This window comes from Physeter macrocephalus, chromosome 1 (assembly GCF_002837175.3).
Source record: "Physeter macrocephalus isolate SW-GA chromosome 1, ASM283717v5, whole genome shotgun sequence".
NCBI lineage: Eukaryota > Metazoa > Chordata > Mammalia > Artiodactyla > Physeteridae > Physeter > Physeter macrocephalus.
Genome location: NC_041214.2, coordinates 25,862,139 through 25,883,261, shown reverse-complemented (window position 1 = coordinate 25,883,261; position 21,123 = coordinate 25,862,139). Strand labels below are relative to the sequence as shown.

The 21,123-nt window shown below is 34.0% G+C and overlaps 1 protein-coding gene across 2 annotated transcripts in view; it reads right to left on the bottom strand.

Annotated features, from left to right (window-relative positions):
* Positions 1 to 21,123, bottom strand: part of ATR (ATR serine/threonine kinase) — a 106,511-nt gene that overhangs the window by 75,713 nt on the left and 9,675 nt on the right. For both annotated transcript variants that reach the window (XM_007126489.4, XM_055085687.1), the window contains exons 2-17: positions 20,900 to 20,991; positions 19,616 to 19,765; positions 17,329 to 18,206; positions 16,320 to 16,498; positions 15,509 to 15,700; positions 13,972 to 14,162; positions 13,325 to 13,477; positions 12,399 to 12,591; positions 11,904 to 12,166; positions 10,414 to 10,604; positions 10,185 to 10,285; positions 9,822 to 9,993; positions 9,027 to 9,197; positions 7,238 to 7,432; positions 5,472 to 5,657; positions 1,027 to 1,119 (exon numbers count right to left, since the gene is read on the bottom strand). In XM_007126489.4, the coding sequence (XP_007126551.2) occupies positions 1,027 to 1,119; positions 5,472 to 5,657; positions 7,238 to 7,432; positions 9,027 to 9,197; positions 9,822 to 9,993; positions 10,185 to 10,285; positions 10,414 to 10,604; positions 11,904 to 12,166; positions 12,399 to 12,591; positions 13,325 to 13,477; positions 13,972 to 14,162; positions 15,509 to 15,700; positions 16,320 to 16,498; positions 17,329 to 18,206; positions 19,616 to 19,765; positions 20,900 to 20,991 (3,400 nt within the window). The remainder of the gene's footprint in view (positions 1 to 1,026; positions 1,120 to 5,471; positions 5,658 to 7,237; positions 7,433 to 9,026; positions 9,198 to 9,821; positions 9,994 to 10,184; positions 10,286 to 10,413; positions 10,605 to 11,903; positions 12,167 to 12,398; positions 12,592 to 13,324; positions 13,478 to 13,971; positions 14,163 to 15,508; positions 15,701 to 16,319; positions 16,499 to 17,328; positions 18,207 to 19,615; positions 19,766 to 20,899; positions 20,992 to 21,123) is intronic.

Genomic DNA, 21,123 nt, shown 5'->3' with positions numbered 1-21,123 from the left:
AGCTCCAGATTCTAATGAACGGGTAAAGAAACTCTCCAGTCAACCTTAACTATGTGCCAAAATATGCAAACTCTTTATGGTTTAAAACAAACTCTAGTTTTCTTAGATTTGACGTTATTCTCTCACTTGGGATAACAGTAAGAAAGATTTCACATAGATAGAAGTTATTTGGGGGATTAAATTTACCAGTTGACACCAAAAGGAAGTATTGGTTGCTGAAATTTTTAGAGGTTAATTAATTAAGAGAAGGGGAGTACAGACTGAAATAAAAGCTTCCATTCATGGGCTTCTATTATAATTTTACTGACTGAAGAGTGGAGACCAATAAAAAGGGAAATTTAATCAGTATCTAAAATTCTATCCCAATCTACAGACAAAAATTTCCAGGGGTGACCAATTGTGACAGCAATCATAAGGAAATTTCACTGTGCCAAATGCATTTAAACATACACTGACAAATACTGAAGTTACTTTACTTTCTGTAACTTAACATTTTTGGTATTCAAAAGCACCATGGGCCGTGACTCACATGAGACCAATTTGGGCCAACACATTCAATAATGCAACTTCTGTTTGAGCTATCAGGCAGTGCTGGTCTCTTTTCTTCCCACTGAGCTAGATGTTGTGATGATGTGAGCCTGAAGCAGTTGGGGCCATCACCTAGCACTTAAGTTAGAGCCAATCCAAAGGAATCTGAGCTAACTGATTAATTCTGAGAACACTGTCCAAAATCAAGCTATGCCCGAAGCTATATTATCCTTACACTTTTAGTTACAGAGCCAACAAATTCCTTTAAGCCAGTTTGGGTGAGTTTTCTGTCCCTTATAAACAAAAGAACAGTAAATGATGTAATTTTTCTTTTTAGATTCCCCGAAAGCTTATGTGAGTTGTTCAGGAACACAGAATATCATGTGTTTGATTATTTTTCATCTTTGAATGTTTGCAGCTAGAAGGAGAAGTCATGTCTCCTGCATATTCTATATGAATTCTGTTCTGGCACTTTGCAACTCAACTATCACCACCTACCATTTTCTTATCTTCAATGCCAACACTGGAGCTCAGTAACTGCATGTTAAAAAAGGCCAAGATGCCCAACAACTTGGGTTGCAAATAATCAGCCTAAGGAAAAAAAAAAAAAAAAACCCACATAAAAAAGGTACTACATAAGTTTTATACAGATCAAATTCTATAAACCAACAATTTATTTATATTATTTCTATTTTATCTAACTACATTAGAATATTGGAAATAAACAGTTGGTGAATTAAATTTTTCCCAAAGCATATATTTTCACATGTAATACTTTAAAAATTAGTGAAACTGATTTACAATCAAAATATGATTAAATAGTACTGTACAGTGAGAAAATCATAAGCTTTTGAATTACAGTTGAGCTACGGTGGGATTCTCAGGATCTGACTTATGTCAGCATCCAGAGTGGAGAGGATATTTATCTTAAGGAGAAGAAGAATAGAGAAAGACAAGTGAATGTCCTTATCTAGAGCATTTAGAGCTAAGGTGGAAAAAAAAAGTACTTGATTACGGAACAGGTACCCTGCCAGAATGAAGGTCTGACATAGAGGTCAATATCTCCTGATGTAATAGTAATAAAGGGGTACAAGCCTTGGGCATCAACAATTACAGGTTAGGTATCACTGTCCATGGCACTTTGGGTCTCCTGAAGTGGACAGGGTTAATTCTTTCTTGAAAAAGGGTCCTAGAGGAGAGGGTATGGGTTTTAAATTGGCCAAATCTGGGTTTGAATCCCAGTTTTGACACTTCCTAGTATTTGATGCTGGATAAGTTAACTTAGCTCCTCTGGGTCTGTAAGATGGGACAATGAAAGCACCAACTGCATAGAGTTGTTGTAGAGATTAAATAAGATAACACGTGTTAAGCACTTAGAATATACTAAAGTGTTAAATAAACTTAAGTTAGTATTATTAAAAACTGGGAATGTGAGTACTCTGCAAAGAAGAATTTTCCCCTCTTTAAAAATCTTTATGTATAGGCAAGAAAAGGGACCAAAAAAAAAAGGTGGGGGGGCTGGGGAGAGGTAGCAATTAGAATATTTTCCAACTCCACAAGAAAGTTGCACTGTTTGGCATTGAGGCACCTAATTTAAGTATCTCTAGGTTACACACACTGCCAGGCTGGGGTCGGGGGGCAGTAAGAAGGGTGTGCACTACCTCACAGTAGAGAGGAAATTAGGTGTCCAACACCTTCTCCAGGTTAGATGTTGGAATAAACTTTTTTTCTCTTCCAAAGCACAGAGAATCATCTGTTTTACCAAAGCCTAAAATAACATTTAATTTACAAACTTCTGATTTGGATTAAGACTCAACTTAGGTTTAATAAGCCATAATTCACTAATCACATGGTTCCAGCCCATTCTTAAATGAAAAGCAGATATAGATGATGCTCACATAGTCTGTGTCAACATTCTAATTTTAAAGCTCTTACATTTAGATAAATAGTTCGTTCATCTGCCACTCACCAAATATTTATTATGTATGCCTAGAATACTGTGCCAGGTGTACGAGATAAGCTCTCCCTACTAGCTTACATGGGACACTGATATGAGAAGAAGACATTAAACAAGTAAATACGTACATAGGTTGTGATACGTGCTATAAAGAAATAAACATGATCACATGAGAGAGAACGGGGATGAGGTGATCAGGAACTTAGATAGGGTGATCAGGAAACTCTGAGATCTAAAGAATGAAAAAGATCCAGGATAATATTCCAAGTAAAGAAACTACGTACTGCAAAGGCTGTGAAGCAGGAAAAAACTTGACGTGTTTAAGAAACACAAACAAAACAATGCTGAAATACAGGGAGAAAGGAAGATAAAAGTTGCACAATATGAGGGTGGAAAGATATACAGACCACGTACAGCCTTATAAGAGCAATGAAAACAATAGAAGGAATTTAGACAGGGGATAATGTGAGTATAAGTTTTAAGAAGAGTACTTCAAATGCTGTGTAAATAACTGATTAAAGATGCAGGAAAGGAAGAGCAAAAGGAGAGAACTGTTAGAAGGTTTTTACAGTATTCCTGGAGAAAGATGATGGTCACTTGTATAAGGGTGGTGGCGGCAGAGATGGAAAGATATATTTGGGGGCTAGACTTGAAAGGACTTGTTGATACTCAATTTTAAAGGATATAAGAAATGAAGGGCTCATGAATACCTTCCAGGTTTTGAAGCAACTGAACTTCTAGGTAGACACTGGTACCATCTCCTGAGAAGGGAAGACTGTGAGAGAAACAGGTTAAAGGGAAAATAAAGATTTTTTTAACGGACATGTAATGTTTGGACTTGTTTGAGATGCTTAAAAGACGGACAAATAGAGATTACAAAGAGGAAGCTGGACAGTCTCTATCTGCCATCTTCCCTCATCCTCAGATCCACTCTCTGCTCTTTTCTGCCTTGCTATGTGCCTAGGAGGCTAACCAGATTTAATCACTCAAGATATCTTTCCCTCTGGCTTCCCACTAAATTCAGTCAACAGGAGGCACCAACAAGGGAACAAAGGGCAGGAGGAGAGTGTGTGGTATTTATACCTCCTGCTCTCTCTGCGTTGTGAGGTGGCCCTGGCAGTGGTTATATACAATGAGAGCCCTTCCCCCGCACCATGGTTCTAGCTCTCAACCAGGCTCTGGTAACGCCATTTCTTCCTGCCCAGGACTAAGGGGAGCATATGTTTTCTGCCGTTTCTAGTCCCTGGGTTGCTTAACATTCCCTGCTGGTTCTCTTAACCTTGCCCATATCAATGAAAATAGTCCCTTCATTAAATTCTTTTCAGTGAAACATTTTTGTGTATGCCATCTGTTTCCTGCCATGACCTAACTTGCATAAGCCCAAAAGTCCAAAGCTCAAGAGAGGTCTGGACTAGAATTTCCACTATGAAATCATCAAAACGTAAATCATATTACAGGACCAGATGAATTCAGATTCTCTCTCATTTAAAGAGAGAATATTTATAGAGAAAAAGACCCAATTACACAGTACTGAATCAATCTAACATTTAGAGGATAAAGTAGATAAAGTAAAGATTAAGAATGAGTGGACAAAAAAAAGAAAAAAAAAGAATGAGTGGACAATCAACAGATGAATGGATAAAGAAGATGTGGTACATATATACAATGGAATCCTACTCAGCCATAAAAAAGAATGAAATAATGCCATTTGCAGCAACATGGATGAACCAAGGGATTATCATACTATGTGAATACTATGTGAAATAAGTCAGAAAGAGAAAGACAAATACCATATGCTATCACTTATATGTGGAATCTAAAATATGACACAAATGAACTTTATTGACCAAACAGAAACAGACTCACAGACATAGAGAACAGACCTGTGGTTGCTAAGGGGGAAGGGGTGGGGGAGGGATAGACTGGGAGTTTGGGATTAGCAGATGCAAACTATTATATATAGAATGGATAAACAACAAGGTCCTACTGTATAGCACAGGGAACTATATTCAGTATCCTGTAATAAACCATAATGGAAAGGACTATGAAAGAGAATATATATATGTTAACTGAATCACTTTGCTATACAGCAGAAATTAACACAACGCTGTAAATCAACTATACTTCACTAAAATAAATTTAAAAAAAAGAATGAGTAGACAGTGAAGCAAAAAGAAAATCAAGAAAATGCAGTGTCACAGATGCCACATAAGAAAGGATGGTCAGTTGTACTGAATGCTACTGGAAGCCGAATAAGATAGGAAAAGAGAAGTGACCATTAGATCTGATAGCAGGAAGACTGTTTTTGACCTTGACAAGATGAGAATTTCAGTAGAATATTTAGAACAGAGTCAGGCTAGAATAAGCTAAAGAATGAATGGGAAATGAGAAAGCAGAGCTAGAAACCTCTCAAGATATTTTGCTGATAGCCAAAATATCAGCAAAATATCAGCAAAATTTGAGTCTCTTGAAAGAATGAAAGCAATCAAAAGAAAAAATAGTAAGCCTCAGGATTTATGTTTTTTCAGGTGAAGAAATAAAATAGTAAGATGATTTCAGATACGAATTTAAGACAAGGAAAGACAAAAAGGAATAACATTTTCTAACTTATCTTAAATCTAACAATGGATTTAAATATAGTTAGAAGTGATAAAGTTAGCATGTCATGCCACGGAAGGGGTAGCGAGGGGAGCTACAAACGCACTCCAATCTACAGTGAAAGAGTGGTGAAGAAAAATGAACATTTTTACCAAATGAAAAAATAAAATGTAAGATCATATGAAAATGCATATTTTTCAATGCTAATATGTATGCTGTGACCATGTAATTTAAATCATCAGCCTTTTCAAAATAAAAATCCCAATTGAAAATTTAAATAAATCTCTAGCATTTGGAAAATATATAAAACACCTGTTTCTCCAATTTCATAATTAAGCTACAAAAAGGAGAAAAACCAAGCAAAAAACCCATACAACATACTCCTTACCATTAGTTCGGGTGACGTGATATCTCTTGGGCCCTGATATGGATCGTCACTAGATGCAAATGAGGCAAGTATTGACAAACCATTGAAAACCTGCTGATAGTGTTCTCCAATACGTAGCAATAATTCATTATGCAGTCCTTGGAAATCTTGTCTCAACAGGCTCCCGAGTTCAATTTCTGTTTCATTCTAACCCAAAGACACATTTCAAAAACTTTAAAAAAAAGTTTCTTTTTTTCTCCATACTAATATCTTGGAAATAAGTATACTGATTTTAATACACTATTAGTTAATCAGGAGCTCCAGATCAGGTGACAAGAATTACTAATGATATAAAAAAGTCATTGGAAAAGGATTCTGACCTTGATTTCTCCTGGTAGGTCTGCCATGGGCTACAGGTAATGAAAACAAGTGATCAGACTTTGTTTTGAAGTAAAATTTTAAAAAGGGAGTTCTAGTTTTCTATAAAGGTTCAAAATGTCATCCACTCATTAGTCATGGAAATGTAATGTTGACAGGAAAATCAGTGGCTCAGAGCACAGTCTTTCTGGTCAGACTGCTGATATTTAAATTCCAGTGTTATCATTTATTAGTTGTGCTGTGACTTAGACAAGTAACCTAATCTGACCTTTCTCTGCCTTAGTTTTCTCATCTATCAAATGGAAAAATAGTACTTTTATCTCACTGGGTAACTGTGAGGAGTTATCCAAGTGAAATGATCCATAAAAATTGTTTAGCAAAGTTTCTGACATGTAGTAAGAAGCACTGAAATGTTATTATCATTCCACATTTACAATGAAGATTTTCTTTCTCAAAATGAATAAATACACTCAATATTCAAAAAGTCTCATGTGGAAAGAGATCCATAGCTGGCATATCATGAAATATGTGAAATAAATTAACATCAGAGAAAAACAGTAGAGTTACATATGCATATCTGACAGGTTCTCTTGTTCCCACGTAGCCTCTTATTCCTGATATTGTTGCTACTATAACACCAAAAAAAGCACAAGCTATAATTTTAAATTTGAAAACTAGCAAGAAACTGTAGGGCCAAACTGTAATCAGAGCACTAAGTAACTAAACTCAGTGCTGACATTGTACTACAGTTGAAGGATACTGCCTCTTCCAATAGATGTAATTACTTGCATATCATTAGTCATTTTATAGCTCCAATTAATTAATAAATTCTAAAATGAAATTAGCTGAGACTTCCCTGATGGTCCAGTGGGAAGGACTCCGTGCTCCCAATGCAGGGGTCCCAGGTTTGATCCCTGGTCAGGGAACTAGATCCGACATGCATGCCACAACTAAGAGTCTGTGTGCTGTAAATAAGAAGCCCACACGCCGCAACTAAGAAGTCTGCATGCTGCAACTAGGAAGTCTGCATGCTGCAACTAGGAAGTCTGCATGCCACAGTGAAGATCCCGCATGCCCCAACTAAGACCCGGCACAGCCAAAATAAAAATAAATAAATAAATAAAATTTTTTAAAAATAAAATGAAATTAGCTGAGAATATGATCCATGAATGGATGACTACCTATCATATACCATTATGGTAAAACAATCAAAGAATATAACAAAAGAATAATTCTATTTAATACTCTCCTTTGGCCCAGGGCAAAGCTTATTTATGTACCATTTGAACTTATATTACCCTAGGACAGACTATAAACTACTCACTCTATTTCCTACAAGTATGTCACAACAGCTTTCCTATAATGCTAATTTACAGAAAAGAGTAAAATATAAACAAATATTCAATTACCTTTAGATAATGAAGGGCACGTTCTAATTCATCCTTGGAACAGGAACAGACCAAATGGGAAAAAATATACTTGAAATTATTTATTAAAATCTCTCTACGATTGACATTTAATTGTTTTCCTAAAGTTCGAATGAGAGCAGAAGCTGCAGGGCTTGCTTTGGCAGCAAGGTCAGGTAGCAGAACTTGTAATGTTCTCTGAAAAAGAAACACTACAATTACTAAAAAGTACATTTGTCCAGGTGAAAAAATATTCATATAAGCTATGTTCAAAAATAATTTAAAATGCCACACAAATTTGGAGTCCACATACAACATATCTGAATTCAGATATACCACTTATTCATTCAACACATATTTAACGAGCATCTACTATGATTCAGGCACTTCAGATACAGCAGTGAAAAAATAGACAAGGTCCCTGATGGCACAGAGTTTACACTGCAGAGGGAGAGAGACAGACAATAAATAAGCTAATGTACAAGTAGCAAAGAAAATAATTTCTCATGAGTATGTGTTAAAATGTACTCATGCTCTTAAGGCAGTGGTTCCAAGCCTGATTTATTATTTGAGCTAACTATAGTATTTAGACAATAAGCAAGAGTAGCCATAAATACAATATTTTAAATTTTTTAAATTAAAAAGTTGATGCTGCAATATTAAAGAAAACCTTTTTAACACACTCACCATTCCAACATGGCAACAAATCTACTTTGATTTTGGTCTGTTTCCTTTAAGATCTCGTTCATAAAATAATACACAAAATTCCAAACATAAAATGGTTGGTCTTTCATTTATTATGTATCCAATGAACAACTACTACATGTCAGCCACTAACCTAGGCACTGAAGATATGACAGCAAATAACTCAGGCCCTGCCCTCAGAGACACTTAAACCTTATTTGTGTTACGCCTTTCAACTTAATATTAATCTTGTAAGACTGTTATGACATTATAAGGTAGTTTCTCTAAAGTATTTATAATTATTATGTTAAGGTATATAATATTCTAGGACCTAAATATTAGACACTTAGTTTCTTCTCTGCGTTTTGTCTATTTGCTACTTGGAAAATGTTGCAATAAACATCTGTGCTTTGGGGCTCCCAGATGGAACTACTGAGAGAAAAGGTAAAAATATCTTTGTGGTCCTTAGTGTATAGTATCATATTTCCTTCTAGGATTTGTCCAATTTACATGCAATTTAAGTTTGTTAAAATATGATAATACTGTAGAGAAAAATTCTGCATGGATCACTATTATAATATTAGCTAAGAATAATAAGCTTTGCCTTCAGGAAAACATAAGAAGATAATCTACACCATCCATCTTTCAAATCTCAGCCCCACTAATGACTTTTCAAAGGCTTTCCATACTACTCCATACTACAAACTCTATCATCTGAATTCACAGGTCATCTATAGCACTAGTTTGTACTATATTACTCCAACTCCTTAGGGGTAGGTAAGATCATATTAGACTTTCCATTACCAATGGAACCAATCATAGCACTAAAGACATAAGGGCTCAGTAAACTGAATTAATTAGCATTAATTAAATAGTATGAACCTTTCAAGATAGCTAACTCTATAGAGCAATGACTCAAATCAACACGTATTTCACTTTTGTAACATAAGTAATATTATCATATCAAAGTCAAAGGAAAACATGCAAATTTGAAAATCTATGGTCTACATTGTACTTGCCAGATTTTCTTTAAAAAAATCTAGAATGGAATAAACACAAAATATTAAATTGAAAACCTCAATTAAGTCAACTATACTTTGCAACTTACAGTAAGGAAACGATTAAGATCAGGAAAGTCAAAAACATTGGCAATTTCAGACAAGGTATTTAAAGCCATTTCTCTCTGGTGAGCCACATCTTGTTTCCGCATCTCAGCATTCTGGCATGGAGTACTAGGAAGCACTGTCATCTGACTGGAGTGGAGGGATTCTACCAAAAACTAAAGCAGAATGATTTATTAGTTTTCACACAAGGAAGAACATTTAACTAATATGTTTTAAGTTAACATAAAGGACAGTATCAGACAGTGTTCTAAACATATTACCTAAATTAGTTCATTTAATTTTTGTGACAACCTTAATGAGGTAGATTGTGTATATACTCCCTTTTACAGATGAAGTAACCAGGCTTAGTTAAGAAACTTGAATATCTTGCTAAGGATTACACCACTAACACAGTGCAAAGCCTGTATTTTAACATATCCTTACTTTTCAGCCTTGAATCAACCTTTTGTTAAAACAAAGTACCTTATCCATAATATCAAGGCATAAAAAAGTTTATTATCACTAAAAGAAAGGCTAATACAGAAAGGCTTCTCTTAACAGATTAACAGTAGAGCGTAATAATTATTATAAGATGATTTTTCCCCTCTCCCATTTATAAACAATATCTTCAGACCAAGATACGAAAATATAAAAATGACGAGATTTAGGTTCTTTTAAATAAACCATTTTTTAAAATACCTCTTTTTTAAAGCAAGAAAAGTAAAACATATATGTGTTCTTTTTTTAACTTTTGCAAAGTAATGCTATTTCCTATAGTCAAGGCCAATGCTGACTCTCACCTGACAGATGGGTTTCTTATACTGGCTGAAAAAGTTTTGCAGTTTAACACTTTTAGCTGCAACCAGAGCTCTAATTTCTGTGTATGCTGCTCCAGAGACAGATGCTGACTTGGATAATAAACAATGCAATAAGTGCAAGAGTGCAAAAGGCACCAAATCCCCTTTTGCTGCCCTAAAATTATTAAAAAAAAAGTTATTATCAATGTTTTGAAAATAAATGGAAATCCACAAATAAATGCATACTGATATCACACTTCTTCCTATAACATCACATCTCTCATATCACCATTTCTAACAGCAGGCAAACAAAAAAGGAAAATGGCCAAAATAAATAAAGAAGTATACAAAAGCTGCCAAACATACCTTCCAATATCCCCTGTTGTAAGAATCAAGGTATCCTTCAACTCATTATTTCTTGAGATCTGAGCATGTGTATATGCTTCCTTCATTCTTAAGACAAAAAGCTAGACCAATAAAATTAACTAGTTAAAGAAATTTTTAAAGCCAGGTTTATGAAAACACAGAAAAATAAAATTTTAATAAAATAAAATAAAGTAAAATAAAATTTAAATTTAAAATAAAAATCATCAACCTCTTTTATAAATCCATCTTCAGCATCCAAGGATTCCAATATATGCTTGATATTTCCACTAAAAGCCACTCTAACATCCTTGTCTGGATCTTCCATTAAATTTAATAAAGTTCCAAGAACCATTTTTACATGTGTTTCATCTTCTCTAAAATCAAGGTGCTTACAAAGATGATACAGATTATCTATGAAAGCTAAAGGGCAAAAGCATAAAATACTTAATTTAACACAGTAAACAGAAAAGTTTTACTATAAAAATACTGTCAATAAATAATATACTACAAAGAATGCTAAGTTGGATTATAAAGTCAATATTTAGTATTTAAATTTGTAAAGCACACAGAATTGTGGAGGATTAAAACGAATAAATGCTGAGTACTTATAAAACTGAATACTTATAAATTTAAATTTACTTTTACTTAATAAAAGTTACACATAATTTAAATCTAAAATAAATTCTAGAATTTTTTAAAGTTTTAAAATGACTAGTCACTTAGATTTTGTAGATCATTATATTACTGGGATAGATTTAAAAGCACATTTCACTAATCTAAAGAACTGTGAATTAAGGGCAAGCTTAGCCTTACTGTTAATCTTATTTTGTTTTTAAAGATTTATTTATTTTATTTATTTTTGGTTGCATCAGGTCTTAGTTGCGGCACACGGGATCTTTCATTGCAGTGCTCGGGCTCTTCGTTGTGGTGCACAGTCTTCTCTCTAGTTGTGGCGTATGGGTTTTCTCTCTCTAGTTGCTGCGTGCAGGCTCCAGGGCGCACGAGCTCAGTAGCTGTGGCGCAGGGGCTTAGTTGCCCCGCGGGTGTGGGATCTTAGTTCCCTGACCAGGGATCCAACCTGCATGCCCTACACTGTATAAGGCGGGTTTTTTACCACTGGGCCACCAGGGCAGTCCCTGTTAATCTTATATTACATTACATTACATTACTAGATTTAGGGAGTCCTAGAAATCACCTATCATACATTGTTTTGAAAACTTGAGGGCAAGTTGTAATTTATTACCCAAACAAAGCAATCTTTCAAGTATGTGTATAAATCTCATGCTCCCAACAAATTTATATACCATTACCATCGGAAAGCAGCAAAGATACAATCCATACTCCTCAGTTGGGCAAAGTATCTAACTATTTGAAGTTCTGAAGGTTCAAAGTAGTGGCAGGAGACACATTAAGAAGGTCCCTGGGATCACTGAAGAGGATACAGAATACTGAACCTCACAATATTGAACCAAACATCAGGTATGCCCCATTACACTGTCAAATCACAAAAGCATTTAGAAAATCTAAAAATTACTTCCATTGTTAGTTCTGTGATACAGTGTAATACCAGACATCCCTTTTATGAATGATCATTACATAAGCATTGACTCTATCAAGCAAGTCTAATTTTTTAAGGCTTTAGCCTAATTCCACTACTGATTTTAAAAACAGAGATTAAATAGGTTTTAAAATATTAAATAAATCATAACAACCACTCACCAAGTTTCACAGGACTAGGTAATTTTTTTTTCAGTAGGAAAAGGAATGGCTTGCAAACAGACACTTTTAGTCGAGAAGATGAACATTCATGTTGAGAAGTGACTTTTAGGCTCTTACATAAGAGGTCAATACGTCTATGTTCAGAGAAAGGTTCTGATAAACAACTTGTCAAATAAAACATGCCATGAAGTGTACAGACAAGCTGACCAAGTATAGATGCAAATTCTTTCTTGACAATGTCAGAATCATCTTTGACTTTATCTCTATGGGGAAAAAACCAAAAAGTACTAAACCTTCTTGCTTAATTTTGTGGTCTAAATAGTCTTGTTTAATTTGAGGCAAAAGTACTGGTAAAACAAAGGGTAGAAGGAAAAAAGTTTTAATTCTAAAACTAAAAGCAATGTTTGCTCTATATACCCAGCAATAAACATAAATTTGCATATATGATATCTGTCCAATCAAGTTGTATATTCAAATTAAAATATTAATACATACATAAGAATCTTGGGAACTCTGTTACAAGAATTCTGCTGCTGTAATAAGATAAAAAATCCATTAATACAACTTGTCCGGATTACTTCATGGGAGCTCTGCAGGGCCCAGCTGTAAACTGCTGTTCTCCACTCAAGGTATATTCTTCTTGGAAAAAGAGTTAGAAGAAATACGCATCGTGACTGTGCCTGTGGTGCTGAAAAAATTAAGTCTATTAATCAAGATTTCTAAGTGTTAATTTTCTATATATATATACACACACACATATATATTTATTCTTTGTTGTAAAGTCAAATAACATTTAAAATACATATAGTATTTAATTAAAAGCTCCTTTTCCAAAAATAAAGCATGTGCACTGAAAAAGGTCTATGCCCAACCTTACTAGATAATCAGGGAAATCCAAATTGAAACACCCATCAGATAGCAAAAAACATATGTTTGTTTAGGTAGTTATGTCTCTGACATTCTTTCTTTCTTATTTTTTTAGCCACACTGCATGGCTTGTGGGATTTTAGCTCCCTGACCAGGGATCGAACCTGGGCCTTCTGCAGTGAGAGCACAGAGTCCTAATCACTGGACCACCAAGGAATTCCCTCTTTTTTTTTTTTTAAGATAACAAAATTTTAAAATTTGACAATGCCAAGTGCTGGTGAGGAAATGAAACAACAGGAACTCACGTATTCTGCTAACAGAAATATAAACTGGAATGACATCTTTGGAGAACAATGTTGGCAGAATAGAGTTGAGGATGTATAAATCCTACAATTTATTCCTTTTACATGTCTAACTCCTTCTTTTTAAATTATTAAAAAATGTACCTTCTCTTGTAATTATTGAAAAAATAGAAATGATAAGTGTTAGAAGTCCTATATAGAGATAAATGAAAAGAAAACAAATCACACATATAGAATTTTGTGACCACTTACAGTAGCTATCTGAAATCCTCTGGCTTAGTGTTAGAAGACTGGTGGCAAATGTGGTCAACTTTAAAGAGCCATCATCAGAATGGGAACAAATCCATGGAAGTGACAGCATTCCACATAAGTCTTCCAGGATATGATCTTCAAATGAAGTTTTTACTACAGAAATACACAATAGGTGATTAATTATACCTTTTCTTTAATCATATTTACCTGTGTCTTCTTTCAATTTAAAAAAAGACATTCTAAACATCTTTTACAAGTGGAATTACAGCAAACATTCAATAAACAGGGGTTCTTAACACAGAGATGATGTTCTGAGGTCTGTGAATCCAAAGGAATTAAATGTGACTTTATAAAAATATGCATTTATATGATTTTTAGGAGAAGAATCATAGCATTCTTCAGATTCTCAAATCAAAAATTTTAAAGTTATAAGTAGTTTCTATTGACTGAAAAAGAAGAAATCAAAATGTTAGACAAATAAATTTAGAACTTACAAATTACTGATAAGCTTAATAGAACTGAAGTCAAGAAAAAACTTTTGGGTATTCCCAACAATTGCATACTTAAGCCTTAGGCAAAAGAGAAAACCTATTCTATACTGATTACCTTTTAAGGTTATTTTGATCTATTGGTTTTTTTGTACTCACCTTGAATATACATCAAAGCATCATATATTTTTACCACTTTATCAATAATTGTCTCCAGGTCAGGTTTCTGAACAGATTCTAACAAAGTCCTGCAGCTCTTAAGCACTTTTGTGTAAAAATCCAAAGATATCCAAGTTATCACTACTGAAGGTTTCTTACATTTCTGCTGACAGTCCTTGAAATCACAGCAGCTGCAGTTAAAACATTTTTTAAGACAGAATTAAAATGAATTTTGTTATAGTCAAATCTAGTATCATAGTAAGCCGAAAGAAACTTTGAGTACGGAACTTCCCTTGTGGCGCAGTGGTTAAGAATCTGCCTGCCAATGCAGGGGACATGGGTTCGAGCCCTGGTCTGGGAAGATCCCACATGGTGCAGAGCAACTAAGCCCGTGCGCCACAACTACTGAGCCTGTGCTCTAGAGCTCTCAAGCCACAACTACTGAGCCCACATGCCACAACTACTGAAGGCCACACGCCTAGAGCCTGTGCTCCGCGACAAGAGAAGCCACTGCAATGAGAAGCCTGCGCACCGCAAGGAAGAGTAGCCCCCGCTCGCCGCAACTAGAGAAAGCCTGCGCGCAGCAGAAGACCCAACGCAACCAAAAATAAGTAAACTAATTTAAAAAAAATTGTGAGTATGAAACTAACCTATAACTTTAAACTAATTCAAAGTAAATGTGCATATCAATGAATGTATCATTATTATTTTAAGTTTAATCCCTTTATGCCTAAATCACTCAGGATTTGGTAAACTAATCTATGATACCTAAATGTGACACCACCAGGCTTTAAAATAACAGAAGATATGCCTGTGTAAACCGTTTCTTAATTATATGAGAAAGGCAGACTTCAACCTAATTAGCTATTCCTTCAAATTATCTCAAATTCCAAATTTAATGCAGCTGAATTAATATAGTTTCTTTAAAATCTCCTTTATAACTTTGTATTAGCTAGTTAAGAGTCAGAAAATACAGAATAAATGATTATGTAAAAAATTAACAAGGAGTGTTGGTCTATAATGTGGCAGTAAAAATAAGACTAAATCTTCAGAGGGGGTTCACACTTTGTTTCTTCAGATAATTAGCCTATATTAAGAATGCTAAACTGAAAATATACCTCTAATGAGTTTTAAATTCCTACTTTTATGATCAAAGGGCAAAGTTTTCTTGACAAAACGTTTGGCTAGAAGAGCATTGGCTTCTGAGTTGTATAAAAATGTGTTCTACTTTTCTGCCCAGGAAAGTTAGTTTAGGCTTCAGACAAAAACGAGCCTCAATTTCTCTAAGCCTCAATTTCTAGTGTGTAAAGTGGACATAATAGCATTTACTTCACAGAACTGTTGTAAAGATTAAATAAGATATGTATAGTACCTAACACAGTATCTGGCATTTAGCAGGTGCTCAAAAAAAAAAAATTTCTATTTCACTGAAATGTTTGTGTTCTAAGGTCACAAAAATCAAGTGAATAAAGAGGTCTTCTAAAACAATAAATTCAAATTTATTACACAAAACCCACCCAGAAAATACAAGTTTTACCAGGCCATGTTTTGATGAGAACAATGAACAGTACACAGAGCAGTCAGTTGTAGGATGACAGCGATTCCTTCTAAAGTCTCAATAACAGGATTCTTCAGGTTATTGAATTCAAGGAAAACCTGAAGGGACTCAGCCTTCTGTATCAGTGCACTCCATAATATGCTCTTTTTGTTCATATCCACATGTTTAATTCTGTAATTAATTATAACAGGAATATAAAGATATTCATATGAACTTATATAATTTATATAATTTTGCTCACATATGAAAAATATTTAAAACAAAAGATAGCATGTAATGGCAACTACTGAAATTTTTTTTTTTTTTGCCCACGCTGTGCGGCTTCTGGGATCTTAGTTCCCCAACCAGGGATTGAACCTGGGCCATGGCAGTGAAAGCTCCGAGTCCTAACTACTGGACTACCAGGGACCCTACAACTATTGAAATTTAAAACAACTTTTATAGTTGGCTGAAGCATGGGAATTCTTTGGCCACATTACAAAAAAATAGTTTGTTAACATTTTTTAAATTGCTAATAGATGTAAAGTCTCAGAGATTTTTCATGTATTAAAAAGTTAAATTAGGCAAGTAAAGACTTAAAAAGTCTTTTAAGTAACCATATTTAGCCATGAAATCTTTTATACTAGAATAGACTACAAGTACTATTAAGATATTTTAAGCATTCCTTTGACTACCTATAGAAAGAACAAATGTTCTTTGTGTATTTAAGTCAAAGCACTTACGTAAAGATGATTTTTAAGTGACTAAAGTTTTATTAAGTGGCTAAATACAAACTGAATGAAGGTCATACTCCTCTGTCTGTTTTGGTGCTCTTTTGGAAGAGTTAAGAGATGAGCTGAGTCGACGCCTTTTGGGTGATAGTCCATCGCTATTACTGCTGAGGTTTTCCTGTTGAATTTGGCACTGAACCTCCTCAATGATTTCCATACTTTCCATTTTTAAGGCTGCATAAAGTGGGCCCAACAAATACTGAGAAAGCAAAAATAATTTAAAAAACTAATTCTTAGAAAATAAGTTTATATTATTCACAGACAGACAGCAAAAATGCATTAGGTATTAAGATGTCAAATAAGGTAAATTAGTTTCAGAGTCTCATCAGACAAAACAAAAACCTAAGTTAATCTATATTATTTCACAGTCTATACATCGACATATGTATAGTTCTATATCTAGAACTATGGTCTATAGTCTTAGAAGGCCTAAGACAAATCCTTCTCTCTATAACCTGTTTTTCCCTAGACCAAAATGCCACAAAGAAAAATTCTACAAGGGAATTACTAACTTCTTTTATACTACAAATCTAGCAAGACTTACAGATAAAATAAACTAAAATATTTAATCAATTTATTGTATATCTATTTTATTGTACTGACTGTCTCCCACAGTCCACATAGAAAAAAAAGGCATAATTTGGCATGACTAGTACTATATACCCATAGGTTTTCTAGAAGTGATTGATTATAACCTGTCAAAGAAAAATCTATGTGAGTGCTCAAAGTTTTTGCAATGAAGTTGATAACTGGCCCTTTTTAAATTAATAATGCAACAAACATGTTTACACTTCACAAACTCTACTTTAAAACTCCACTGGCAGTTCATTACCAATGTAGTGCACAAATGTTTCTAAAATCAAATTAAAAATCCATAATAGGAAGCCAAAGTAGATTATAAAAATCATCCCATTCTGAATGTACATTATTAAAGATATTTTATTTTCTCATTATTAATCTTGCATATATGCATACACTTAAATTAAGAACAAATTACATGCTTAACAAGTAACCTTAAAAATGACTTACCTCTGTATCTACCTGAACTCCAAGCACATCCACAAGAGCTCTACAGATATTTCTCACATGAACCTTCCTGACTTGTAAAGCAGATTCATACCCAGCTGGCACATATCTAACGAAATACTGCAGTAAATGGCACAAAGCTGCTTTTAGCAAATCAGACTTAAGCTGCATAAGCACACCATCTTCAAACATGACACAGAGTTTTTCTAGCAGCATATTTAAATAGACAGGCTCAACATTTCTATAAGCTTCTGCTTCAAAGGGGAATAGTGTCTTTATCAGCTTTGATAATGGCTCTTCATAGAGTTTCAATTGGTCAGCATCCATTTCTACAAGGTGTTTTAATAATTCCAAAAATGAGCTGAAAAAAGTGCTGGCTGGTTGTGCTGGTAGTCCTCCAAGCTCAAAGAGTTCAGTTAAAAGGCTAATTGCTAAGGATTTAACTTTTGGACTACCATACTCTAGCAGAACACAAACTATCCGCCAAAGTAAGAGTTCTTGCCTTCTAAAAAACACAATTGCAATAATACGAATAAGAACCGTTAATAAAGTGACTTCGATAAACTCTAAATTTTGCATGTTCATGAACTGCAAAGGAGCTGGTTGTAAATATCCTACATGTTCATCTAAATGACTTAAAAATCGGCTAACTACCACTGGCCATTCTACAAAGTGTCCCATTGCATCTCTTTCGTGGAGGTAAATCAAATCTTCAAAAAGATGTAATAATTCCTTCGTCACTACTCCAAAAATGGCAGGACTCTTGCTTTTAAAAAGAAATAATAATGAGCAGATGACTTCACAGATTTTTTTGTGTAACATGTGACAGGATGGAGTTGCTGCAATCCGCAGAAGTCTTGTTATGATCCAGTTACTGAATTCTTTGAAATAAACAAACAAAAAGATATTAAATAAATAAATACATCAGAGTGCCAATCAATTTGCTAAATGCTTGATGATTTATTTTTAAAGTGTAAACTTCACTAACAAAATAGTCTAAAACATTCCCTACACAATGGAAACAGATTATAATAATTTATAATACCAATTTTGGTGTCAGACAAGTTCCTAGCTTTCGACTTATCAGTCGTGTGAACTTTCCATTTCTCTAAACTTCTGTAATTTCATCTATGAAAGGGGAATAATGACACCTACTTTATATGCTACCCTGATCAAGTAAGATAATATATTTGAAATTCTCAGCATAGTGCCTCAAGTTAAATAAAGGCTGAATAAATAGTAATTATCACTCCTTCAACAAATATTAAGTAGTGACTCTGTCTCAGATGCATAAGAACAAATCAGTCATAGTCCTGTCCTCCTGAATCCTATAATATAGTTTCTCGAACTTCTTAACTGCAACTAAGAGATATATTTTATATCACAACCCAGTATACATATGCATATTTTTAAAATTTAAATATATGAAACAAAAGTTTCATGAAACAGTACTTATTACATGCAATGTACTATGATATTTTCTAGTCAATTATATTTCATCTTCAATGAAATATATACCCACTAAATGGGTTATAGCCTGTTTTTTAAAAATCAGTGTAGCAAAGAATATAGACAAACAGGTATTTATAATATATTTTAAAAACTACTATGATAGAAGAAATATAGAACACTCTGTACTAACAGCATAAAGAAAGAGCAACTAAGCCAGTCCTAGAGTAGGCAGTCAGTAATGGTCAGAAAAGACTTTTTAGAGGACATATTATCAAAGTTGAGTCTTAAATTCAAGCAAAAAATTTTTTAAATACTCTATGCATCGTACAGAAAAAAAAAAGTTATGTGCTTTACACCTCTTTATGAGGAAGCCAATAAAGAGATAAAAGTAGTATTTTAGGCTTGAGAGCCATATGATCTCCATGTCCACTACTCAGTGTTAACTTTGAAGTAGTTGCAGACAATAAGTAAATGAATGATCATGGCTGTGTTCCAATAAAACTTTGTTCACAGGCGGCCAGCCTGTGGGCCACGGTTTGCTAACGCCTGATCTAGAAGAAAGAGATTACCAAAAACAGAAAAAAGAAAACTTCTAAAGTTTTCAATGGCATATGAACATATTCAATTACTTCTGCTCCATTCTGGGTACCTAGTTCATAATAAAAGAAAACAATAAGGATGCATGAAATAAAACTAACCATTACCATTTTGCTCCCTCAGTTTATACCAAATTTGACCAAAATATGTGTAACAATGTGTACGTTATATTTCAGAAGAGCAGAAGAGGGTAGAATTCATAGAAGAAATTGAAAATGAATGCACAAACAGCAGGACTTACCAATACAACTGCCTTTGGCCTCAGTTTGCCCATGGCTTCCATTCACATTTACAAACATAAGTGGGGAGGACTTCATGATATGCTGGATGAAATCAAGCAACATCACAGAGGTTGGCTGAGAGTCAGTCTTCTTTACAAGTTCCAGAGCAACTAAAACAATAAAAGATTCATTTTAAAGAGTCATGACAATTTAAATGGCAGTCCTTTTAAAAAACTAGACTTTGGTGACAAGAATTATGTCCAACACAGTGTTCATGATAAACTGATGAGGCTAAAAACACACTACAATCCTATCTTTCTAATTTTAAATGTTTAATAATCACATGTATTCATCTGTTATATATCCATTCACCAAACATGTGCTATAGGCCTACAATACGCCTGGCACTGTGTGAAAATCTGAGGATTAAAAAAACCCTCACAATCAGGTGAGGGAGTCAGACAAATAAACTAATCATTATATGTTAACTGCACTAATCTACAATAGAGGAAACAAGCGTCTGGGAAGATGCTTGAAGGAGTTGATTCCTAGATGATGAGGAGTTGGTCAAACAGACAGGGTAAGGACAAGTGGTCTAAACAGATGGAGTACCATATGAAAACACATCCTGCAAGTATTCAGTAGTCGTTTGTTATTTTTCAGGAACTTATAATTTTACTGATCGAAAAAGAAAGGCTAAATGACTATTGTTAAGTCATGAAATCTGTATCAAATTTGGAATTAAATTTATAAACCATGAGCCAAATGCCACTCTGTATTATCCCTTCCATGTAATTTTAACAGACATGACACATATGACACCATCTTGCCAAGTTGGTAATATTTGTCTTTTAGATTGCCACAAACAGGAAACAGTTGATTCAACAACTCACAGAATCTTATTACCTCCCATAGACAAAGGTGCCAACCCTTATTTAAAGAGTTTTTTTTTAATGGCATTTGCTGTTTCTCAACCACTGACTCAAGACCTAGCTAAAACAGAACTGGCCAAATATTTTTATCTATAATAATATCATATATCAAAGAAGAACTCATAGCAAGCAACAGAAAATCTAGACAACAAAGAGGAAAACAGAATTACTTTAAAAGCCTAAATTACATTAAGCCTAAATCACATTATGTAACAAGTAATATTGTAAAGAACTTGCTTGAAAATAGTAACTAACATAAACACTAACTATATATCTAAAATTATATGGAGAAAAATGCTAGTATAATGTGTATACATGAAAAAGAAAACAATTTAATTTATAAAATTTATATCAGAAATAATTGTTTCTTACCAACATTTACATCTGTAAGTATTCGGTCAATGAACTGACAAAGAATTTGTCTTGGCTTCTGTACAACGGTATTATATTCCTCTGGACTGGAACTAAAACACAAATAAAATGTTTGTAACCCTGAAAGCGACTCACAGTGTCATTTGTAAAAAATTCTCTAAAGTTGAACTTATCAAATGTGCTTAGTTTTAATGTTGACACTGATAGTATTCTTCTGCAAAGTA